Consider the following 19,899-nt stretch of genomic DNA (forward strand, 5'->3'; position numbering starts at 1 on the left):
AACGATGTCCCACAGCACCCCAAATTCCAACCCCGCGCCCCAACGGTGAAAATCAGGAAAGGAGGCACCGCCCACAGCACCCGGCTCCATCCAAAGAAAAATAAAATAAAATAATCTATAATAAATAAATACGTTCAAAATAAATAAATAAACTAAAATGAAAATCACAAAGCCACCGAGCCCCAGTACGCACCCCCAAAACAAAAGGCCACAAGCCCAAAACAGGAAGCCAAGTCAAAACCCGCACAAACAAACCACCTGACGCGATGAAACAGCACCAAATAACCTCAACAACGCTACATCCAACCCCCAGCCGAAACACCAACCAAAGAGTACCAAGTCAACTGGCCCACCACCACACACACCGCTCCCCAGCCCACGGGTTCGACACCGATACTGGCCATGAAGAACCACGAACCGCATGGAACTGGAATCGGGAGGAGAGCACTCCTCTGCGGCCCAACAACCAGGGGGAGGGCACAGGCCTCAGGAGTCCAGCCAAGAGAAAGGTGACAACCCACCTCCCACCCTATTATTATGGATACCAGGTCCCAGACTGGCAACCATGATCCCTGTACTGTGAATGTGTGTGGTGGGGTGTAGTGCGTTATAGAGGGTCTTTTTGCGTGCTTCGTCTGATCCCTCACCTAGGACCTATTTGCCCTGGGTGACCCTGCCAGGGGCATAAAGCTCCCAACAACTTACAGTAGCTCCTAGGGTCATTGGGACACACAAAACCCTCCTCCACGATAAGGTGACGGCTCAAGAAGGGGATGATGAAATAAATAATAAAGAAAATGTGTATTTAACCCATTGGATTTAATGGAAACAAGTTTAAAAAACAAGTTAATCCCACTATGAAAATGTACAGTCAATACAAATGACAAAGGTGTCTTACAAAGGTGATTTGTGTTGCAGATGCACCTCACCTTTTAGTATTCTTAATAGTCAGTGTAAAATAAAATTACTATATCTTCTGCGAAACACATTCAATGTGAGTGTGCTTACCTCACCAAACTTTCTCTGTGTCAGTGGTTCTTAACCTTGTTAGAGGAACAGAACCTCGCAAATTTCATATACGCGTTCACGGAACCCTTTGTAACTCTGTCCCTCTGTCTGTAAAAAAAAGTATGCTTTATTTAAAATTCAAAACAGGCATATATTTATTGACTGTGTAGATTCTCTGTCATCCAGGTCATGGTAATCCACAAAGGTTGAATATAGGCAACTGGACTATTTTGTTTGTTTCCAGGTATATATTTTATTTGTGCACAAAATGAACCATGCACCATTTGCACACAAAATCAGTATTTAAATAACAAACCCAACAAAACATGAAATTTACACACCAAAATATTTATCCATCCATCCATCCATCCATTTTCTGAGCCGCTTCTCCTCACTAGGGTCGCGGACGTGCTGGAGCCTATCCCAGCTGTCATCGGGCAGGAGGCGGGGTACACCCTGAACTGGTTGCCAGTCAATTGCAGGGCACATCGAAACAAACAACCATTCGCACTCACAGTCATGCCTACGGGCAATTTAGAGTCTCCAATTAATGCATGTTTTTGGGATGTGGGAGGAAACCGGAGTGCCCGGAGAAAACCCACGCAGGCACGGGGAGAACATGCAAACTCCACACAGGCGGGGACGGGGATTGAACCCCGCACCTCAGAACTGTGAGGCTGACGCTCTAACCAGTCGGCCACCGTGCCGCCCCAAAATATTTAATTCAATGAAAATTCAATTAAATAAATGAAGGTGAATTTTTCTGTTGCCTTTCACCTTGGCAAGTGTCACTTTCATATAATTTTCAGAACAAAGTCTGTCCCTTTTCTTTGTGTTATTTCTACAAACCTCAAAAAGGGTTCATAGGTAAGTGTAATTTGTATTTAAATGTTCTGTATTAATAGCACATGCTTTTACATGGGCAAATAAAGGAAACCTCATGAATTTCGGTTGAGAAATGAGGAAGTTATAATATTATATTGAAAATAGGATGGCAGGATGGATGAAAATAATCAATATACAGGCATTGCCTTTGATGGGAACATTGCCCCCAAAAATGTGGCCGCTACGTAGGCAGGTTATTTAGCCTGGCTGCCACAGCGCACTGGCGTATCCACTATGTTTTTTATTCATGTCTATATATTGCTGTTTGTGCTCTGAAATCACGGCTAACCCCTCTCCTATTGAATGCTACATCTGACGTCTCAGTGATGCCGCTAAACTCTAACACCTAAGCCTCAAAATGTCTGCCTGGACTTTTTTGCTTATTTTGACTATTAAAGGGTCAGAAAATGTCCTGTGAGTAAGTGCTTTTGCCCCTTTTCCCAGAACTTCCAAATATCTAGCAGGTTAGGGTTAGGTTAGGTTATCCCTGACGGGTCGTCCACGTTCTACTTGCAGAGATATCCCTTTGATGTTTTCTGAGTCTCATGTGATGTCAATTAAAATTCAACTTCAGATGTTCCACTTCATCACAAAACAACAAAATTGGCTCACCTTATCATTAACGTGCGTACAAAGGACTTTCAAAAGTCTTCCATTGTGTTTATTTGTGTGGTTGATAGTATCTGGGTCATGTTAGCGAACACAAAGCTATGAAAACATTTTGTGAACGTATCAATGTGTCAAGTCGTGTGAAGGCAGCGGTGAGAACTCCATCTTTTAATCCGCGCAGGGATTTAAAAACAGTCATCGTTAGCACAGCACGAAGCGGACATTCAGTCACATACCCCGCCCCTCAAGAGAGAAAATTACGATCTTGAGAAAGTGCAAACTGATTGTGGATTACAAACCACATTCTGTGTACAAAACTGTCCCACAACTGCAGAAGTTTCAAGTGTTCCAGTTATGAAGCACAAAAATGGTTTTTGAAAGGCAAGTAGAAGAAGCAGCACAGGAACACTTTTTCCACCGCATTTTCAGAAAGTGCTTGTGTCAGCGTGTGGCTCCATGTTTTTCCCTCGAAGGAATGTTGATCTGATCATTGGATTAATTATAAAATCGTAAAGCTCCACTGACTGTCTCTTTCTCTTCTTTTTTTTTTGGTCTTTCTACAGGGTCTCAGAGGACTGAAGGCATCAAGGCATCTGATGTTCTGCCCGTCTTGAAGGAGAAAGTGGCCTTTGTGTCCGGTGAGTGTCTTTGGAAATCATCACCCGCCCCTTAGTTACTGTTATGAAGGCTGAATTCAACGTGACTTTCCACCAATGAAATGAGATTAACTAAAAAAAACAAAACAAATAAAATGTCAATTAGCGACCAAAGCAGGTGCACATCCACCATATCAAAGTGATGCAAGGAAATTCAGTAAACCCTTGTTTATTACGGGGGTTACATTCCAGGAAACCCCAACAGTAAATTCAATCTACGCAGTAGCGAGTAGCATTGATTTCATTGTATTACTATATAAATTTATAAGTTTCATACATGATTCAACTCCGGTTTCCTCCCACATCCCAAAAACATGCATGTTGGTTAATTGACAGATCTAAATTGCCCGCAGGTGTGAATGTGAGTGCGAATGGCTGTTTGTTTGTGTGTGCCCTGCGATTGGCTGGCAACCAATCCAGAAAATGGATGGATGGATCTTGGTTATTGTCAAGAAAACCATGGAAAATGGCTAGAGCTAGTTAGCAGCTCTTGTATTAAAATTTTATGAGCTATTTTCGTTGTCATCATTATATTTGTCCAAACAAAATGTACCTTTAGTTGCACCTGGCATTAAAAATGAACAAGAAGCTGAAGAAACAAGGGGTGTAATATTTGTTTTCCATGACTATATTAATTATTTCTAATATTTCAGGGCTCTCGTTTGATGTGCGTCCCGCGTCCTCGACGCACAAAAATGATCAGGGACGGATAAAGAGTGGTGAATCTGCATCCACAAACGGACAACATTGCTTACCTACATATGTGTGTAAGGGTGGAATTAAGCAGTCTTGCATCGTTATTTGGGCGTCAGAATTTGCATTTTGTGCCTGGAAAAATATATTAAAAGCAAAAACTGCGAATCAGTTTTACTCCGAAGACGGAAACACTCAAGGGCGTATGTGACACAACGCGCTGACGTCAACGATGTGTAGACGCTGAAGTGAAGTTATTCGGTTGCGGAGCGGGAGGGGAACGATTGCAAAATTGAGACGAGAGAGAAAAAAAAAGACAAATGACGAAAAAGTGGTAGCATTTCATGGTGAAATGCAAGGCGAGCACCCGTTCATTGTAACGCAGACCTTTTTTTCTTCGCCGAGTATGACGTCACATTACGGGACCCGAAAGACAGAGGTGCAGTTAACATAGCGCACTTTGCTAACATAACGTTAGCACTACGGTCTGCGGAGTGTCTCTTTTAATTATGAGTACCTTTGAATGTGTGGCTTATTTATTTATTTCCCCCCCAAAGTGACAAGGACAGTATAACGCAACCATAGCGGGACATACAGTGTGCTTTTTTGCTCAATGTAGTCACTGTGTGACATGTGGCCAATTTGATCTGTACGTGGCAAAACTTTGAGTCAAGTAGGTGGAAAACGTGGCAAGAGAGGAATAAGAGTAAAATGGATCATCATCATGTAACCAAACAGAGTTTCGCTGAAGAGAGATGAAGTAAATGTTTTTCTCTCTCAAGGTCTTCATTTTACTTTGAACAAATTAAACACTTCCAAAATAGTTGTCTTATTCCTAGTTAGCTGGTCTAAGCTCATAAATGCACACCCACGAACCAAATGTATTATGTCACATAATGCTAAAAGGCTAGCTGTTGAAGTGAAGATGCACAAAGGCTGTTAATGCTTTTTAAAAAGAAAAAAATAATGCCTTATCTTTTATGCACAATATGAATTCATCCATCCATCCATCCATTTTCTGAGCCGCTTATCTTCACAAGGGTCGCGGGAGTGCTGGAGCCTATCCCAGCTATCATCGGGCAGGAGGCGGGGTACACCCTGAAGTGGTTGCCAGCCAATCGCAGGGCACACATAAACAAACAACCATTTGCACTCACATTCACACCTACGGGCAATTTAGAGTCTCCAATTAATGCATGTTTTTGGGATGTGGGAGGAAACCGGAGTGCCCGGTTTGGTCATTCACACTCACATTCACACCTAGGAGCAATTTAGAGATTTCAATTAACCTACCATACATGTTTTTGGGATGTGGGAGGAAACCGGCGTGCCCGGAGAAAACCCACGCAGGCACGCGGAGAACATGCAAACTCCAAACAGGTGGGGCCGGGGATTGAACCCCGGTCCTCAGAACTGTGAGGCAGACGCTCTAACCAGTCGTTCACCGTGCCGCCCAATATGAATTCAAGAAATAAAAACTGTTGGTGATATAAAAAAGGGAACTAGTACATTATTAAGTGAAAGGTCTTATTTTCTCTTTTGTATTAAAAATAGATCTTTAACCAAGCAAAAATATAGTTTATCGAAATAATCGATTGTTTAATAGAATTTTCAGTAGGATATTCGAGTACTACAATATTCGTTAGCTACAGCCCTTTGTCACGTTCGTTAGCCTGTGAGCTAACTAGCTTGTGTGGTAAACAGCTCACTCCGGCTCGCTCGATTGTTGCGACATAGTTTAAAACAGTTCGCTAACTCGTATTCTGTGTCCGGACCCAGAAGCAGTCCCAAACGGACCCACACCATAGCCAAAAAACAAAGGTCATGATTCAAGACATATGGGGTGCTTCTATTTTAAGCAGCACAACATAGTTCAGGCTTTACGGCGGTGATGAAGTGTACCGACCAATCGCATGCGAGTTCTGCCACCCTTTCAGACATCAAATCTGCATCGCAGGCGGTAATTACTGAAGTCACTCACTGCACACATACCAGACAAACAAGGAGAGAGTGAGAGAGAGAGAGACAGAGAAAGAGAGCGAGAGAGAAAGAGAGAGTAAGTTTAGTTAAAGATGGAGAAAGATCAGAAAATGACAGACAAGGGAAGAGAAAATTTGGTGCATAAAATGGAACAGGCGGAGTCATTTTTGTTTGTACTTCTCAGTGGGAAGTTCCCACTGGGAGCTCTTTTTAAAAGTGCATATAATATGTGAAACGCCATTATGAACCATTATGTTTTGGACGAACATAACCTCTAAAACAGTTTAGTTAAGATTTGTTCAATTAAAATATGTAATCGTTTGAGACGTCACTGTTGTGTCAAGATGAAAAACAAAAAAGGGGAAACTAAAAACTTTCAGCACTTTGTTTACACGTATAACTTTCTCGTTTTGTTCACTTGCTATGATTGTGAAATGCAGCCCCATTTTTATGTGCTAAATGAGAGAACATTACACAATTCTGCTCCCATGTTTGATTACCAGGGAAGAATTTGTAAGATGTGTACAGTTCTTTATTATGCTTTAATATCATTATATCAGTGGCATTAAAAAAACAAAAACATCAACGATGCTATCGTTTATCTTGAAAGTTTTTGGAAAAATGTATTCTGAAAAATTTGCTATCGTGGCAGGCCTAAACAGAAGAAATTAAGAGAGAGCAAGCGCAATGGATAACACAAAAATATGTACAAACAGTATATAAAGATTAAAGAGTAACAACTGCAATACAGCAGATTTCTGTAGCTGTATTCCATGATGATAAGTTGCAGGGAATTTTGCCTACGGGTGGATTTTCAATCTTCTCGAACTCCCTGATTTCCGGAGTGGTCTCGTTGAGTGTAGCCTGTACCCACTGCATATAACATTGACATTAAGCTGTGGACGCTGAGGTTACGTCCTGGTGGCTAACGCTAACTTGTGCTAACTTGTCCGCAGGAGCTAGTTGGCAGTAGTGATAGGAATTCCGGCTCTTTTTAGAGAACCGGCTCTTTTGGCTCCCAAACGCCTCCTCGGATTTTGCCATTGCTTAATTTATTACCAGCAAAAATGTAAAATTCATTCGGTCATTAATTCATTCATCCTCACTCGGGTCGCGGGCGTGTTGACACAGCTGACTTCGGGTGAGAGGCGGGGTACAACCTGAACTGGTCACCAGCCAATCGCAGGGCACATACAAACAAACATTTGCACTCACATTCACACCTCAGAGCAATTAAGAGTCTTCAGTTAACCTACCATCCATGTTTTTGGGACGTGGGAGGAAACTCGGCGGCTCCCAATTAGGAGATGGCTCCTGTCGTTCACTTGAAAGAACCGTTCACTCTATGAGCCATGTCGTTCGCGACCGACACATCACTAGTTGGCAGTTTGAAGCCCTTTCATTCTCCTGGCTCCCACACAGCCGCGCGCACACAACTTGTCGGAAGTCATTGGCTGACTCCGTAGGGTACTGGTATCGGTACTTGATGCAACACTACTATGCTCCCAATAATCGGTCATTTGATTCTTCGATTAAATCCCACATGTGTGCCTAAAATAAAGCCGGAACTCACTCCTCCTTGTCACGATCATTCAACTAATGAAATCTCTGTCGGGCCAATTATACATTACTCGTGCACTCAGTGTAGTAGTCTCGCCACTCTGCACTATTTGCATATCTGTTGTTGATCAATACTGGCCACTGATGTGCTTGAGTAGCATCTGGACCATTTGCACAATTGACATTGTCCCAGATTATCTCATTGTCACTTTAAACTGCATCAATTTCTTGAAGTCTCTGCGCCCTTTGCACATTGGTCATTGCACCGGACTATTGTTCTATTAGCCATTTCAAACTGCTGTAATTGCTAGAGGACTCTGCATCTTTTTGCACAACTGCCCTCCCCCCCCCCAAAAAAATTAAATAATAAAAAAAAAACTTTTATTGCTCAGTGACTGTGTTTTTTTTTTTACGTCTTTGTCTCAAAACTATTCTCTGTCAATTGACAGTCTGTTGTCGTACTAGAGCGGCTCGGACTACCGGAGACAGATTCCTTGTGTGTTTTTGACATACTTGGCAAATAAAGATGATTCTGATTCAGATTCTGATGACGTGCCAATTAAAGTGCTGCGCTCAAAGCATCAGGAATGGTATGTGTAATGAGGGAAGAACGACAACAGAAGCACGCTTTTCTGCTGCTTAACGCACAAGAGCTCAAAAGGACACATTTGCATATTTCTTTTGTGTGTGGAGCTAAATGTCAGCACTTCTTTGTCGCCACAGTATGGTTTGGGACACTTCCATTAGCGGTGGAACAAAATATCAAAATTATGGTTGTAGACGGGCAAGAGTTGATTAAGCATTAAGAGTTTGGTACAATTAATCATTGATTAATCCTGTCGTGAAGCGAGTGAAAATAGAGTGCAACACTTGGCTTCATCTAGCTGAGGTGCTGTTGGTTCACTCTCATACTAGTTTCCTCTGTGAAGTGCCACATGACGTCAGCTATGGGAAGTTGAGCTATATTCACGCTATGGCACAACTCCTCCGGGCAGTATTGTTCTGATCAATGCGGCACTGGCATCAAAACAGGAGTACAGACATTTCAAGAATTAAACAAATAAACTAGTAACTAATTGAATGCACATTACTTTTAAAATAAAAAAAACATTTGGTCAAATACCCATCCCAAATTCATTACCTCTCACGTTATAGTGTATTTTACAAGCTTTTGATGACAAGTTTTACTTTGAGCTAAAAATAGATAATTAAAAATGGTTGTTTCTGTTAAATTTGTTCATTTTGTTTGGCTAACAAACGGAGAGTCACGTAACTTCTCCAGTCAAGTACCTTGTTTTAATGAACAATAATTGTATGAACTAATGTTTTGAGCACATGATTATCAATAATTGTCGATGTACACATTCTGAAGTGGAAACATAAATAGTTTAAACATAAACAAACAACATGTTTAAACATAGTTTTAACATTTTAAAGCACAAAACAACATACAATGTCTGCAACATTTTAGGTCAAATACAGTATATATAATGGCATTTCTGTTGTCAAGCCATTCATCCATTTTCTATAGCTCGGAAATTTTTGCCTCGTACAGCTGCCTCACAGTTCTGAGGACCCGGTTTAAAATCTGGCCTCGCCTGCGTGGAGTTTGCATGTTTTCCCCGTGCCTGCGTGGGTTTTCTCCGTGTACTCCAGTTTCCTTCCACATCCCAAACACATGCATGATAGGTTAACTGAAGACTCTAAATTCCCCATAAGTGTGAATGTGAGTGCGACTTATTGTTTATATGTGCCCTGCAATTGGCTGGCAACCAGTTCAGAGTGTACCCTGCCTCTCCCCCGCAGTTAGCTGGGATAGGCTCCAGCATACCCGCTGACCTCAGTGAATAAATTGCCTGTTTGCAAGCCAGTCACGCTGCACACATAAACAAACAACCATTCACTCTCACATTCACACCTAAGGACATTTTAGCGCATCAATGAAACTGACTTGCATGTTTTAGGAATTTGCTAGGGAGTTAGCGTACCAGGAGAAAAAACATGCAAACTACGCACAGGCGGGCCTGAGCTGAGATTTGAATCCACAACCTCTCGACAGTGAGGCAGAAATGCCAACTGCTATTGTTTGGATTGTCCATCCATCTATGTTCTGTACTGCTTATCCTCACACAGATCATGCGTGAGCTGGAGCCTCACCCAGCTGACTTGGCAAGAGGCGGGTTACACCCTTAACTGGTCGACAGCCAATTGTAGGGCACAGAGTATAGACAAAAAGATGGACTCTCACATTCACACAAAGACAATTCAATTTATTCACCCATAAGGACAGTCTCCTGACCCTAACAGGCATGTTTTTGGAATTCGGGAGGAAGCCAGTACCTGGTGTAAACTCATGCAAGCATGGGGAGAACATGATAACTCCACACAGGGAGACTGTAGCCAAATTCAAACACCAAACCTCAGAGCTGGGAGGTGGATGTGATCGTTTTTATTCTGTTTTACATAGCCATGAATATATATATTTTTTGTGCTTTAGAAGAAAAAAAAATCTGACAATATATTTAAGGTGAGGAAATTTGCAGATGTTTTTGCTGAATAATTTACGTGTAGTTATTTTGCGATTGCTGGCATGGGTAAATGGTACCAAAATGTTCCATTAAAAAATGTTTGACAAGGGAAACAAAAACAAACCCACCACCAACATGGAACATACTGTACCTTTTGGTGGAAAGTAGGCTTGAGCTTTTTCAGTGTGGGCTAACTACTATAGATAAATGGGCATGCAGAAAAAAATCATTAGCGTTCTCCCTCTCTGCAGGCAGGAAACGGCGAGGGAAAATCATCCAGGTCGCTTAACACCTCGAACATATGACTTATGTGAAATTCTTTCATCTGGCAGGCGTTACACATGAGCATGTGCCAAAACAAGCAGATACGAAAAGCGCCTCGCTGCACTCGCCACTCAGCTGACCCTAACGCAAATTGCACACTGAGCTTTAGGCCTCCTTTTGGTTAGAGGACCCAATGCAAAGGCTCTCTTGTAGTTGTTTTGTTTCTTCTTGCTTCATTATTATTATTCTTGGCCAAATCAATCACCTTTTTTGAGAGCTTTTACACTCTCAAAAGACCACCAAATTTAGCAGTCATGTTCATTCTGATGAAAAAAAAATTGTCTCTGTAACATCATCTGCAATTTCAAGCCACAAAAGCTAGTTTGATTTAGCACAATGAAATTTGTTCAGCACGTCTAGCACGAGTGGAGCCACTGGGCCTGTTGGTTCTCATTGATTTGTGTAAATCCACCGAGTTATATCATACATATTTGTGTGGATCGTGAAGCTAAATGTTTATGTATGTGCACAGGTGGACGGGACAAACGAGGAGGACCCATCTTGACTTTCCCTGCACGAAGTAACCATGACCGAATAAAACAGGAGGACCTGAGAAGGCTGGTCACATACCTGTCTACTGTTCCCAGGTAGACACACAGACAGACACATTATTCCCTTTTTAATAAGGACCATTGACCAGTGGTAATTGTGCCAAATGAAGGAGGGTGAAGTGACTGGCGGAGCTCTTGATAGTGGAATCAAAGCAGCAGATGGAGCCCTGCGTTTGATTAGCATCAGCATGAAAGCACTCCTGTGTTTGAAACAGACTCTTGCACACATACTGTGCCACTTCAAGCCTATTTAGTGCTTTGGCTAGACTGAACAGTCCAACAATGTTACAAGACAGAATTAAGGCAACAACACACAACTAAAACCAATGTGTGTTGTCATCAAGATCTTGGCAATTAGCTCCAGTTTCTCCAATCATATTTAATATTCTGTGTACCTCTACCATATTTAATGGTCTATGTACTGGTAATGTTCCGTATATACATAACATTTAACTGTCTACGCACTTCTATTGTAGCATATGTATCCTATTTAATGGTTTATTTACGTTGGTGATGTTCCGTGTTTTGATTTACCTTGGGCGTATTGGTAGTTCGGTGTACAGTGTGTGTTTCTACGTCATGGGTCGGTGGATTCCGTCATACGTCAGATCTCTCTGCTGACGCGTCCTTCACCATTGCGCCTACATACTCCTGACACTAGAAACTCAAGCCAGATCAGGATTTACGCTTCAACAACTCTGCCGTTGCGTACTGAACTGGACCGGACTGCTTGGAGGAAATATTGGTTAACATTCATCAAACTTTGGCCACCAAATAGCAGTATTGTGTAGTCCACCTGAACTGAATAGATAACACACACAAAGTTGATTTTGTTCATGTCAAAAAGCAAAAGGTCCTCTCAACATATCTACCTGGCAATTGAGAACACAGAGAAACAGGACCAAATTGGTCTGTAATTGGTGTTATTCCGCTGTAGGAGCCACGCTGTGCTAATCCAAATGCTGTTTCCATGGCGACTTGGGGAACCTTGAATTTCCCCGACGCAGACTACATGAATTTACAGTAAGCAGGGTGAGGGGTGTCTGCAGATGATTCCAGTTGGTAACACATGGGTTTCTCAAAATTAGTTGTGATTCTTGCTGGTGAACATGAGAAAGCATTGGGCCATTGATATGCTAGTTTATACTTCTGTCCATCGGTTGCAGACTGAATGAAAAAATCCAACATTTCTTTAGTAACAGCTGATGCCCTAACAAAAGTGCTCTTGACATGTCTTGACGGCAGTGAGGATGTGTGCAAACGAGGCTTCACTGTCATCATCGACATGCGAGGCTCCAAGTGGGAGCTGATCAAGCCTCTGTTGAAGACGCTTCAGGAGTTTTTCCCAGTCGAGATCTGCGTGGCACTCATCATCAAACCTGACAACTTCTGGCAGAAACAGAAGACCAACTTTGGCAGCGCAAAGTTCTCCTTTGAAGTGAGTGGTCTCATTAAATCTGAAAAGTGACACTTCTCTCAAGGGAATCTCCTGCTGAGGGCCATTCAAATTGCTTTCCACCAGACCAGCATGGTGTCAGTGGAAGGTCTGGCCAAGTTGGTGGATCCCTCGCAGCTAACGGACGACTTTGAAGGCTCCCTGGACTACAACCACGAGGAGTGGATGGACCTGAGAGTCTCCCTGGAGGAGTTCATGTCCAATGCGGTTCATCTGCTGTCCCGACTGGAGGACTTGCAGGTGGGATGATGGAGGGATGCTGAACTGATTAAAAGAGGGATGACCTGATGAATGACTTGATAAATGGATGTACAGTATATGGGGCTGGATGGATATATGACATGGTTGTAAGACAATGAATGGATGGATGACGTATGATTTGATTAACTAACGTTAGACAGTTGACTTGATTGATGATCGTATAGATAACATGACAAATGACTAGTTAGATATCTTGATAATTAAGTGACTTAAAGAAGAATAACATTGGATACACAACTGGTTGGTTAAAGTGGCACTAAACAGGCCCAAAAAATTTTATGTCAATTCGACACACCACAGAGAAGAGTCATGTTAACAAGCCAACCAAATTTGAATGAATACAAAAAAATTGCTAAGTATATAAAATCAGGCTTCAAAATGTGAATAATATAGGCCACCTCTCAGCTCTCAGATGCTGTGGGCGTGTCTAATGGATGCCCCAAAAGGAATCAAAGATACTGAGGGGGTGATAGCTTATACAATGTAAAATTATGTTAGGAGGCTCAACTTTAAAATTTAATGGTTATTGTGGACTATAATCATAAAACTAAGCACACGTCAACTTACGCTCGTTGCTGACATAATGTCACAGCCGAACACGGCACCTGACGACTCCAGGACGGTAGGAGGAAGCCCAGGTAGTTAGACAGTCGGCACTGCTCCATTCACTAGTATCAAGTTACCCACGAAGCCATGTTGTCTCTGGTCAAAGTTTACAAAACTGTCCAAATGCGCACTGCAGAGTTGGGTGGTCAATTCAGGACAATTCAAACGGTGAGAAGATGCTGAAGCTATAGCTCAAGAATTCAGCACTATATTGTTATGTCTTTGCATATGTTTTCAGCACGTCAAGTATTCATTCATTCATTCATCATCCGTTCCGCTTATCCTCACTAGGGTCGCGGTCGTGCTGGAGCCTATCGCAGCTATCTTCGGGCGAGAGGCAGGGTACACCCTGAACTAGTCACCAGCCAATCGCATGGCATACATAAACCAACGACCATTCACACTCACATTCACACCTAGAGGCAATTTAGAGTCTTCAATCAACCTACGATGCATGTTTTTGGGATGTGGGAGGAAACCGGAGTGCCCGGAGAAAACCCACGCAGGCACGGGGAGAACATGCAAACTTCACAAAGGCGGGCCGGGGATTGAATCCCAGTCCTCAGAACTGTGAGGCAGACGCTCTAACCAGTCGTTCACCGTGCTTCCACTTCAAACATATCTAATGTATTTAGAAACAAAACACGGATATCTGCTTAGTGCCACTAAATGCCTTGTTGAATGAATGACGTAATGGATGGATGGCAAGATGGATTGATAGGTGGATAGATGGATGGATCGATGTATGAATGGACAGATGAGTGAGTGTCTGGATGGAAGAATGCAGGGAGGTACTAGATACATAAATGGCTAGATGGCTGGTTTGATAAATGACCTATGGCAGGTGTGTCAAACTAATTTTTGTCGCAGGCCACATTGTTTCACCGTTTCCCTCAGAGGGCCGTTGACTGTGAAACCATATAACTGTTTAGTCACCTCATAATACTATTACATACACACAACAAATTGATGGATACCTAGTTTTGAATTCAGAAGTCCAGGGTAATAGTTTGTTCAACTTAGTTACTGTAAACGGTAACAGTAACTTGCAATAGCTCAACAATACTATTTATTATATATGAGAATTTGAGCAAGAATCATAGTTGACACAGATGATTTGCTTTTGCGGGCCACATAAAATGAGTTGGCGGGCCAGATTTGGCCCCCGGTCCTTGAGTTTGACACATGTGACCTATGGGATGGATCATGGCGAGATGGTTGGCTGGCTGTATACAGTAGATTTGATCGATAAAGGAAAAAGGAATGGATAGATGCCTTGTCGAATGGTTGACTTAACTGAAGGATAACTCCCTGTACATGGAAGGTTGGTTGGTTAGATGTCTAGTTGAAATAATGACCTAATTCAGTTTAATTCAAGTCATAAATAATGGATGAGTGAACGGACTACTTGGATAGATGTATAGATGGAAGTAAAGTACTGGACGAATAAATTGATAGATTATTTGTTGAATTGATGACTTCTTGGATAGATTGGTAAATGGATGATTCCTTGATGGATGGATGAAATCATGGTTGGTTGGTTGGATGAATCATTGAATGTTGTTTAATGTGAGTGTGCTTTGATTGGCCAATGGATGGATATACCATCTAAAGGAATGGATAGATTGGTAGTGACTTCAGCTAGATGCATTACTTAATGGACAGCAATGGGTGGATGAATGGCTGTGTGAAATGCACTAAATAATTTGGTCCATGTCACAGGAGGTTTTGTCCAAGAAAGAATTTCCTTCGGATGTTGAAGGATCTCGTCGGCTTATTGAGGAGCATACACAGCTGAAGAAGAAGGTAATCACTACCAACGTGCTTTTACTTGCTTTGTGAAGAAAAATATTCAATAAAAGGTGTTATGCAGATCAACTAAAGTGTTCCTCAACATACTTCACCTTGGTTTTGCTTGGTCCATATGTCAAAATCGCCATAGTTTCTGTCTTTTCCACCAACTCTGCTGAAGGTGCTGAAGGCTCCAGTGGAAGAGCTGGACCAGGAAGGCCAGCGCTTGCTGCAGTGTATCCGATGTAGTGACGGTTACTCGGGAAGGAGCTGCATCTCTGGCTCTGCTGACTTTCAGAGCCTAGTGCCCAAGGTAACATGTTCCATCACCTCTAAACCCAGAAGGGGGGGGGATATTGCTACGAATGTTGACTTCAACTCCCGAGTCGATAGTTTTCACACAGAACCACCACGTCTATTCTTCAACGTAATTGTTGAAATGTACAGGATGATTGAAAATGAACTCCCTATTCATATGTTGTAATATTTTTCTCAATTTTTTTGTGTATGTTCCATGGTTAGAGGAGCAATTCTATTCTACCAAAACGAACGACTTTGGAAGAATATGAGAAGTTATGTCTTCCATCCCACAAGAGTTCCTGAAATCAGTTAATGCGGTTTGAGAAACTGGTGGCTAATGCTGGCGCCGACATCGAATTTTAAATACAAATTTGGAAATAAATTACAAGTACTTAACAATAGGGAGTTACTTTTCAATCACCCGGCTGTTGTTCCATCTACCAATTTATGTAATTTACGTTTAATTTTTTTTCGACTGACATTTCACACATTTCACACATTTGGAACTTTAAACAAATTCTTCTTCTTCCTCTTATTATTATTGTTATTACTATGTAATGTTATGTATGCATTATGTAAAACATTTGCATTTCCAATTATATTGACATTTTGGAAAACCTTATTTACTATTGGAAACTTTAGAGAGCTATTTATTTATTTTCATTTTTCTTTCATTTAACTTTGTAAGACATGCCGCTGAGCCTATAAGCTCCCTGCACTTTTTGTTAGAATTTTTAAACAAAGATGCCTATTTTCTAAGATTAAAAAAAATAATAATCTAACATGGTGCAAATTTGAAAAGCTGTTTAATAAATGTGCTTAAAGACATTTAAATGAAGTCAAGTCTTGGAATTTTTATTATTTCAACATTTTCCTTTATACTGCAAAACGAATATCCGCTCCAATTATTGAATTAACTTTAAAAAATAAGAATGTACTACAATTGAATAACACAAATAAAAATTACATTAGGAAATCCTGAAAAATAACTTCAATAAAAACAATAACAAAAATATATATTTTCAAATTGCAACATAAGCACTACTTAACTTAAACATAAGCATATTCTACATTTGAATAGATTAAATACAAAATAATTTTGAAAACCATGAAAAACAATCTCAATAAATAATGAATACAAATTATACTTTTAAAGTGCAAAATGACAATTAAGGTTCAATTCAGTTGTTGCTTTTTTGACTCAGTATTTGGTGGGAACATCATTTGCTTTCTCTCCATGTGCGGCAATACACTTTTGAACTTCTTGATGCAACTGGGGTTTAGTTTTATTGACAATCGCTGTTCCTGCTGTGCATGTCTTGGCCTCTGAGGGGCAGTGTGGAACACGCAATGAGATAGACGCTTGCAGTTACAATGAAAGTAGAAGAAGTCACAATGTTTATTATAAAAAAAATTTTCACTGAGTTTGAAGAATATATGCCAGAGAGTATTGTTATATTGCCTGTTTGTATGTGGTTATACAGCGTTTGTGAACAAACATGCATTATTTTGGGATAGAAGTTCGATGCTAATTTTCGTTAGCTCGTCAGTGGTGTTTTTCATTCATTGTATGTTAGCTTTGAGCTAGCAATTTTTGTTAACAACAAAAACAAAAGAAAGAAACGGAGGTTGTAATGTATTTGAACATTCAATAGGTGTAATTCTTTTATGTGAGTTTAGTTTTACAGTAAACTTCAATCGGAGGGAAAATAAATGACTTTAAGCAAGCAATATTCATTCATACTCCTCGCAACTATGTTAGCATCTTGGCAACATGTTGTTGTGATCACGTGGGATCTGCATCCCGTCCAGGTGCTGCTAGATAAAAGTGCTGGAGCGCAGCATGGAATGGACTGCTTGCATAAGAGTGGTATAATTGGAGACTTTAGACGCAATCCGATCCGAGAGAAAAAAAACCAAATACAGATTAGTAAGTGAAACCAGAGAAATATAAATAATAACAATTATAAAATGAGTACGCTTACCTATTACACATATCAAGAATACATTGCACGGCTTCCACTGTGTGCTGATTGGTTGTTACCCATGCAATGGTTGTGCAGGGGTAACTAATCAGGTAGTGCTGTGGGCGGGACAAAGCTGGAGAGAGAGGTCACAGACAGAGAGGCTTGCTGTAGCTGTGCCAGAGGCGAAATAATCCAGTATTAAATTATTGGCTGTCGGATTAAAATAAAGCCGATGCCGATGTGTGCCATAATGCCAAAAATCAGCCTGGCTGATAATCAGTCCATCACTATTTTTCTCAAAACTACTGTAGCTGATTATTGCTCGCTGTTTGAGTAGTATCACTTCATCAAGCCTTTTCTAACATTTCATACTACAAAATAAGTAAAGTAAGTATGATTATTGAAGATATTGGATCGGACCGATATTGGTATCGGCCAAAATTCAAGGCTGCAATATCGGTATTGGATTGGAAGTCAAAATGTTGGATAGGGACATCCCTACTAACACATGTACAAAGAGTAGAACTGTATGTCTCTGAATTTATTACCATCCTTCTTTCGAGTCTGGCCTCAAGTGGTCCTCTGGCTGACACACTCACGTGAACGCAGCCCCACTTAGCTGAACTAGCAAAAGTGGAGAATCATTCACAAATTGACAATTCTCCAGCTGTAGGAGCCTAGATTGCATGAAAACAGTGTGTCTCATGTTCGGTGCTAAAAGTAAATAGGACAGTGAAAATTGTCACTGGGACACACTTCAAGTGTGAAGACCCTAAATAATATGGCGGAAATATATATTTCCTTTTTTTTATGGTTCTTTCTGTTTATATTTGAAAAGAAAAGTGCTCTCAATCCCCTTCTGAAATACATGTACTGTGTTTGACATGACATGGGCCATGTTTTGTTTTTTTCAATTATTTATTTTTTATTAATGTAAAAATAGAAAACATATTTAGTTTTAGTTTATTTATTTATTTAATTTTTCAATAAAAAGGACATTTAACTTTGGATGTTACACTATTATCACATGTGGCCCGACTGACATTAATAAATAGACCTTCAACTCATTGCAAAAGTTCTTTGTGGCCCTTAAAGATTGTATTGTCTTAGAGGATATCAGTCCTAGCATTAGGTGTGACAGTAATGGGAGAGAGAAGTGAGTGGCAGGTGTTAAACGTCACTCGTCTGTCCTGGCATGGGATTCCCTTACCTGCAGCCGCCATCCCGCATGAGAATAGAGAAGCGGTACAAACACGACAGGAAAAAAATTGTCTCCGCATTATGTAATTCACTTACATACGGCCGCCATCCTGCCTCTGCTATAGCTATATATTTGATATATGTATATGCACAACGACTTCTTCCTCCCATTTGTCAGTGTCGTTTATTCTAAACGACAATCCGCAAAAAAGGTGGGAAAATCCTGGCTGGGACCAACCAAAAAGATTTTACTCTCTGTTGCATTTTGTTTTGTCCATCATTACTGTATGAAAAAATTTACACATCTTTCGCATACTGAATTAAGAGCTACCTGGCCAAAGGCCACAGTTCGTTAGCATTTCTCGTTAGCTCTAATAACAAGCGCTTGCTGTATGTTAACTTGTTAACTCAAGGACTCCACGGGGATGGCGCATGGTGAGGAATAGAGATGAAACTTTAAACAATAACCTGGTGGACAAAAGATACCTATGATGTTGATTTGCTATAGTATGGTATAGTAAATATAGTATGTTTGTGTGTGTGTGTGTGTGTGTGTGTGTGTTTGTTTGTGTGTGTGTCTGTGTGTCAGGTGGCCAGTCTGCTGGACAAGCTCCACTCCACCAGGCAACAACTCCACCAGATGTGGCATGTCCGGAAGCTGAAGCTAGACCAGTGCTTCCAGCTACGACTCTTTGAGCAGGACGCAGAGAAGGTAAAGAAAGAAACACTTTATGAACGCTTACTAGAAGTGAATAGCAAAGAGTCACATGCACATGATTGCAGTTCATAGAAAAGTCGGTGTAAAAATCAACCATTTTCAACAGCTCATTGATCAGCTGCAGTTGTGACGCTATAAGGATTCCTTTCATCGTTAACATTCCAACAGAGGGTCATGCATACGTTAAACACCAAAGCAAAGTTATAAAAAAGATTTATAGGTCTATCTTACTAAACATGGCCATTTTTTTTGCCTCTTCCTCACATTTGTTTTGGAGAACATGAAGTGTTGGTGTCTCGTGTTGACATATGCGCCAAGCCGACAGACGAGGGTCCCGCGACAGGGGTGTGTTCCTCCAATAAATATTTACAAAGCGTACAGATTAAATGCAACAGTTTGGTCAACATCAGTGTGAGGGTGTGTGAGGACCTAGGCTTGACAAAGATTCACATTTTCTGGTGGACAAAGCTTGAAGGATGACTGTGTCATTGGCACAGTAACCACACGTCTGTTCACTTGTGTGAAGATGCCTCATTAAAGTTGTGCATGAAATCTGCAGTCTGCAGGGAAATAATGTTGCATTTACGGATTCAATCCGATGTATCTTTCTATATTGGGGAAAAAACCCTAACTCAAATTGGTTTAAGCGTATGACAACACCTGGGACGCCGTACGACTTCCTATTTACAGTGGGGCAAAAAAGTATTTAGTCAGCCATCAAATGTGCAAGTACTCAAGATGAGAGAGGCCTGTAATTTTCATCATAGGTATACCTCACCTCTGACAGACAAAATGGGGAAACAAAT

General features: G+C 41.0%; 1 protein-coding gene across 1 annotated transcript in view; it reads left to right on the forward strand.

Annotated features, from left to right (window-relative positions):
• LOC133486406 (kalirin-like) overlaps positions 1 to 19,899 on the forward strand; it is a 218,457-nt gene that overhangs the window by 45,913 nt on the left and 152,645 nt on the right. Inside the window, 7 exon segments of the mRNA XM_061791478.1 lie at positions 3,066 to 3,140; positions 10,716 to 10,830; positions 12,040 to 12,232; positions 12,317 to 12,490; positions 14,840 to 14,923; positions 15,090 to 15,221; positions 18,965 to 19,087. Of these exon segments, the coding sequence (XP_061647462.1) occupies positions 3,066 to 3,140; positions 10,716 to 10,830; positions 12,040 to 12,232; positions 12,317 to 12,490; positions 14,840 to 14,923; positions 15,090 to 15,221; positions 18,965 to 19,087 (896 nt within the window).

Source organism: Phyllopteryx taeniolatus, chromosome 12 (genome assembly GCF_024500385.1).
Source record: "Phyllopteryx taeniolatus isolate TA_2022b chromosome 12, UOR_Ptae_1.2, whole genome shotgun sequence".
Classification (NCBI taxonomy): Eukaryota; Metazoa; Chordata; class Actinopteri; order Syngnathiformes; family Syngnathidae; genus Phyllopteryx; species Phyllopteryx taeniolatus.